General features: G+C 48.8%; 1 protein-coding gene across 1 annotated transcript; it reads left to right on the forward strand.

Moving 5' to 3' along the window:
- The first annotated feature begins 5255 nt into the window (after positions 1 to 5255).
- On the forward strand, positions 5256 to 6173 carry LOC128850731 (olfactory receptor 14A16-like). The gene has a single exon (XM_054055713.1). The coding sequence runs from the start codon at positions 5256 to 5258 to the stop codon at positions 6171 to 6173; it is 918 nt and encodes a 305-aa protein (XP_053911688.1).

Genomic DNA, 6173 nt, shown 5'->3' on the forward strand with positions numbered 1-6173 from the left:
AATTTGTTTTAATCTTAGCGTTCACTCTGAGAGCATTCATAGAATACTCCAAGAGCCGAAGGATAACTTGAAGAAGATAACGATTGGTCAGGACCCGCATACAGCATGGTTGCGAAAATTGGGAATTACAGGATGGTTATCCTCTTTGATGAAGTCATTAATGATGTCGTTTTTACCATTGATTTTAATGTTGCTCTTTGGTTGTTGTTTGTTCACATCTTTAAGAAGAATAGCAACTCGTCTAGTTAGTCAGGCTTGGGTTGTGCAAAAAGAAAAAGGGGGAATTGTAGGAAATATATTGGAACAAACTGGACATGCTGTAATCCTAGAAGCCTGCTTGCACAACCCTGCCTGTGACGATCAGTAGAAAGGAATGTGCTAAAGTATCCATGTTTAGACACAAAGGCCTATAGTCAGTTCTTAGATACAAAGCCTTACTGTAAGGCTTCAAGGTTGTGATGTTTTCTGAGAGCTTTGCTATCTCATGAGAATGAGGAGGCTGGCTTGATAAACTCAGAACCAGGCATGGGAACTGGGTGCGTAGGTTAACAGTGTGACTTTACGATTGGAATATGTTGTAAATATTCTGATTCCATGGAAACATGCACTCTGATTATCTGTATAAATAGACCCTCAGATGTTACAATAAACGAGCAATGATTCACACCTCTAGGAGGACTCGTTCATTGACTCCGGGGCTCCCTAACCCCAACACTCCTTTGACCTGACTCTTCTATCACCCTACTATCATTCTATGACCCAAATCTTCTATGATCCTATTCTTCTATGACTCAGTTCTTATATGACCTGAGTCTTCTGTTACCTTTTTGAGACCAGACACTTCTATCACCTAACAGTACTATGACCCAGGCCTTCTCCGATCCAACACTTCTAAGTCCTGACCCTTTTATGACCCAACACTCCTCTGACTCTTCTATGACCAGAATCTTCAAAGACACTGCACTTTGATTACCTCATTTTTCTCTTCTGTCATGTGATATTTTTATGACCCCATCATTCTATTAGCCAACTCTTCTCTAACAATTCTATACCATGAGTCTTTTTCGATCCCTCTATATCCCGACCGTTTTGTGACCCCACTCTTCCATGACTCTTTGTTCCTTCCACGACCTGACTCTACTATGACCTAACTCTTCTATGATACGATATTCTATGACCATTCAGTGACCACTCCCTTCTGTGACCCAAACATTCTAAGACCTGACTGATCTCTGAACCATCTATAACCTGACCCTCATATGACCTGACTCACCTATGACCCTTCTAAGACCCAATTCCTCTACTACCCGACTCTTCTACAACCTTTCTTTGACCCAAATCTTCTATGACTTTTCTATGCCTAAAATCTTCTGTAGTCTGACTCTCCTTTGATCCTTCTATGAAACTGCCATGACACAATTCTTCTATGCCCCAGTTCTTTTATGCAGCAGGTCTTTTATGACCCCGCCATTCCATAACTCGATCTTTCTATGGGATCTCATTGGGAGCCAACCAGCTGCCTTCTGCTGGCCTGTCGCAGATGCTGCCAGATGTGAGCTTCAAAGCACAGATCCCAGCTGTGAGTCAAGGTCTGACCTGTCTGCTGCTTCAGAAATCAATGACTTAACAGTCTCTTTCCCAGCCATGTTCCCGCTGTTGGTCTGTCCCCTCCAGAGGCAGAAGTGACCTCAAAGCCCCCTTCCTACTGGATTATGAGTTCTTCAGACACAACTGGCCATGTGATACCTTGTTTACCCAAGGGAACAGCAGGAAGATGTGAAAGGGGACGTTTAAATTGGATATCAGGAGAAAGCCCTCAGGACATTCTATGGTTCTATAACTCTTTATTTTTCCTACAAACAAACCAACATCTATTTCCAAACAGCCTCAGCCATCACCTGAGACAACACACATGTCGACTAAATGCAGTCGTGGAAAAGGATCGCTGGTGTCATCTCACCATAATTTGATTCCATCAGAATTTAAGAAACTTGTAGGACATTTGAAAGGGACCTAACAGTCCCCGTCCCGTTTTCCTCTCCTACTCCTTCTCCTTGGTTTTGGCTGAATTGAAGAAGCAGTCTGGCATGTGGGCTGTTCCTCAGCAGCCTGGTCCTTCAACTTGGTTGTACTAGGAAAACAGAAAGAGCTTTTCACTTTGAAGGTCCTTGGGAGACTGTTCCTTTTTGTGGAGATGGATGGTTCTGAATCCATGTGCCCTTGCGGAGGATGGTCAGGGCTCTTCTCCTTGGAAGACTCAGTGACTCCAGAGTGGGAGGAGACTCTTGTGAGTTTCTTCTATAGATTGGGAATCTGTAAATGAGAAGAAAACTCATTTCCTCAAGGCGTGGAAGAGGCCAGCAGAAACCTGGGACAGACCTTGAGCAGCCTGGTGCAATGGGAGGTGTTCCTGCCTATGGCAAGGGGATGGAACTGGATGTACTTTAAGAACCCTTCAACCCAAACCATTCAATGAGTCTGAAAAGTATTGAAATGCAATGTTTAAACTAAAACATATTTTTCTTAAGTGCACTTTGAAATTTTCCTCTATAACCTCAATGGGAAATGACCCCAAGGAGCTGTACAAGGCTTGAAGACCTGAAGAAAACTTGAGTAAAAAAAGATCTCGTTAAGACTTTCTGTATTTTAATGAGACCCAGAGTGGATTTGATGATGAGTCCTTGAACCTCAGCTCCTTAGAGGAGACTGAAGAAACATCTCAAGAAGTTAAAAGCAGGACTCAGAGTATCTTGAAGTATTAATTGGTCTCAGTGAGGATTGTTACTAAAAAAGCCTCCCCAGGGACTCGTTAGGGCCGATAATTGGAGGCCATGACTGCAGGCAGTGAAAGGCGCTGTGCAGGCAGCTGTGATGCTGAGAAAAGCCTGGGCTTGCTTGATGAAGTAGAAAGGCCAAGCCCCGACCCCCAGGCCCTGGGAAAGCAGATCTGGGTTTGGCTACAATAACATTGGTGTCGTAACATTCTCACATGGCCGTATCGAATTGAGTGCAGTTATTCCATATAATTCCAAATAGAGGCTTGCAGAGTTATGTGAGATGCCAAGGCTCTCACACAGCTCCATGGAGTTGCAGAACAATTGGATGATAGAAGAATAGGGTCATAAAAGGGCTGTGTCACAGAAGAACACTTAGTGTGAGAACAGATCCTAACAGCCTGGAAAAAAAGAGATCATTCCCTGTTCACTTTCCTGGTGTCCTGTCTAATTGTGGGAGAAAATAAAGTGATTTGCCTGACCAGCTCTTTTCTGAAGAGGAAAAATGACAGTGTGGGACAGAAGTGTCTCTGTCAGCTGAGGGAGGGAACATCAGGGATGGCTTCAGGCTGTTTCTCAGCAGGTTCCCCTGGAGCCCCAGGGACACCTGGAGGGAGCCCCGAGGGGGCAGAGAAAGGGCTGCCTTGGGCTGCTCCTCTGCTGCTGAGCTGGGCTGGGCTCCTGGCAGGGAGGGAGCTCCTGGCAAGGGGGCAGCGCTACAAAGAGCCATCTCTGGGCAGGAGCAGCTCCTCTGCAAAGCCCATCAGGGCTGAGGGCACTGCCTGCAGGCAGCGAGGGGAGAGGAGGGAGGCACAGAGAGGGGAAAGGCAGGGTGGGGTGGGAGGAAAGAGGAGGCTTCATTTGGAGAAAGATCTTCACAGCCCTTCTCAAGGTGAGTCTCTGTGTGCAGGACAATGCAGGTGCTGTTCCTGGAGGGATCTCCTAAAGCCGGCACAGCCACAGCCTGTGGGATCTGTCAGGAGGGTTCTTGCCATTTCTCCAGTGGAGAGAAAAAAGCAGGGTCAGTTCTCAGCCTTCCCCGGGAGCTCCCCACGGTGGGACACAGAGAAGCTGTGTGGGGAAGAAGCACCTCCTGTCACGAAAGGCTCTGTGTTTTCCAGAGGGTGCTGTGTGAGTCAAAGCTGCTCACAGCTGCCAATCCCCCCAGGATATTTCTAAAAGGACATTTCAAGGGGAAGACCAGGGCAGGGATTACATTAAAGATAAGGAACTTCACTGAGTTTGACTTTTCTCTTTCCTGCACTTGGGGAATTTCAGTGGAAAAATGGAAAAAAAGGCTCTCATGCTTGAAGAAATCACCAACATTCCTGAGCTGTATCCTTGACTGGTCATTACGTCTGAAAGGAGCCTTCAAAATTGTCTCCCATTGCTCCTCTGCCCATGGGCAGCAGCAGCATCACCTCTGCTGGACCCACCAGGCTCGGTCTGTCCTGTCCTTTTCAGCTAATAAACAAGAACCTGTGCACAGCTTTACCCGACAAACGGGAAGGTTTCTATAGGGCCGGAGGGAGTGCAGAGAGGGTCAGATGGGGTCTGTGAGCACTGACAGGGAGAAGACATGGAAAGGGAAACACCTCCAGCAAGGAAAATCCACAGACTGAAAGAAGATGGTGAGAGGATGAGAGGAACTTAAAAGAGAGATGTTGTGGAAGGGAGAATTCAGACAGCTCTGTGTGACTCCCTCCAGTGCAGCCCCTTCCTCTGCCAAGCCCCCTGTGCCTCCTCTCCCACCCAGCAAAGCCTCTGCCCTCAGGGCTCTGGGCTCCAGGGCTGAACCCCCTCCTCTGCAGCCACAGCTCCAGTGCCCTCTCCAGAGCCCAGGGGCTGAGAGCAACTGCCCGGCAAGGTTGGTGTCTGGGAGGGGGTGAGCACAGCTGGGGAAGGGGAACGCTGTCTGTGTGCCCGGCTGCCTCTGCCCTGGCCTCTCACAGACAGACCCTCAATCTCTTTTTCCCTGTTTCTCCCCTTGTCTCTGTTCTTGCTGTTATTCTCTTGTTCTCACTGCCAGGCTCTCTGGGGATGGGAGTTGCAGGGACAGGCACTGATCTTTTGTGAGCTTGCGGGCAATGCATTCCTGAAGAATTATCAGAATCTTCTGTCCTGAGATATCATCATTAGGACACTTGGCTTTCCTTGAGTCTCATCTGCACTTGGAGCAGCTCCACAGGACAAAGCTCAACCCCAGCAGTGTCCCCTGTCCCCACCATCCCCATGACCCCCTGCTGCAGAGCAGGGCTGACTCCTCACTGCGGGCGACAGAGGCTCTGCTCCTCCCGGCACATTCAGATGGTACCAAGCGGGGCTCCAGTCACGGAGCTGAGGGAAGGCAGAAAAGGGACAGAGTGTGTGCAGGCAGCCAAAGGGAATGAGAAACGACTTTGATTTGGCCCAGAGAAGTCTCCCCTAACTTGTCCCTGCCGTTTTCCTTCTGTGACAGTGCCCCATGCCCAGAGGCAGCAGATGTCCAACAGCAGCTCCATCACCCAGTTCCTCCTCCTGGCATTCGCAGACACACGGGAGCTGCAGCTCTTGCACTTCTGGCTCTTCCTGGGCATCTACCTGGCTGCCCTCCTGGGCAACGGCCTCATCATTACTACCATCATCTGCGACCACCACCTCCACACCCCCATGTACTTCTTTCTCTTCAGCCTCTCACTCCTCGACCTGGGCTCCCTCTCCACCATTGTTCCCAAATCCATGGCAAATTCTCTCTGGGACATCAGGACCATCTCCTATGCAGGATGTGCTTCTCAAGTCTTTCTCTTCCTGTTTTTCATATCAGCAGAATATTTTCTTCTCACCGTTATGTCCTATGACCGCTATGTTGCCATCTGCAAACCCCTGCACTACGGGACCCTCCTGGGCAGCAGAGCTTGTGTCCACATGGCAGCAGCTGCCTGGGGCGCTGCGTTTCTCACTGCTCTGCTGCACACGGCCAATACATTTTCTCTGCCCCTCTGCCAGGGCAATGCTGTGGAACAGTTCTTCTGTGAAACCCCCCAGATCCTCAAGCTCTCCTGCTCACACTCTTACATGAGGGAAGTTGGGCTTGTTGGTATTATTGCCTGTTTATTTTTTGTCTGTTTTATTTTCATTGTGGTGTCCTATGTGCAGATCTTCAGGATTGTGCTGAGAATCCCCTCTGAACAGGGACGGCAGAAAGTGTTTTCCACGTGCCTCCCTCACCTGGCCGTGGTCTCCCTGTTTGTCAGCAATGGAGTATTTGCCTACCTGAAGCCTTCCTCTGTCTCCGCTCCATCTCTGGACCTCGTGGTGGCAGTTCTGTACTCAGTGGTCCCTCCAGCAATGAATCCTGTCATCTACAGCTTGAGGAACAAGGACCTCAAGGATGCAGTATGGAAACTGATATCAGGATAA

Source organism: Cuculus canorus, unplaced genomic scaffold (genome assembly GCF_017976375.1).
Source record: "Cuculus canorus isolate bCucCan1 unplaced genomic scaffold, bCucCan1.pri scaffold_63_arrow_ctg1, whole genome shotgun sequence".
In the NCBI taxonomy this organism is placed as follows: domain Eukaryota; kingdom Metazoa; phylum Chordata; class Aves; order Cuculiformes; family Cuculidae; genus Cuculus; species Cuculus canorus.

Bases quoted from the DNA above. Each gene is read 5' to 3' on its own strand.
- LOC128850731 (XM_054055713.1), top strand. From the start codon at position 5,256: ATGTCCAACAGCAGCTCCATCACCCAGTTCCTCCTCCTGGCATTCGCA.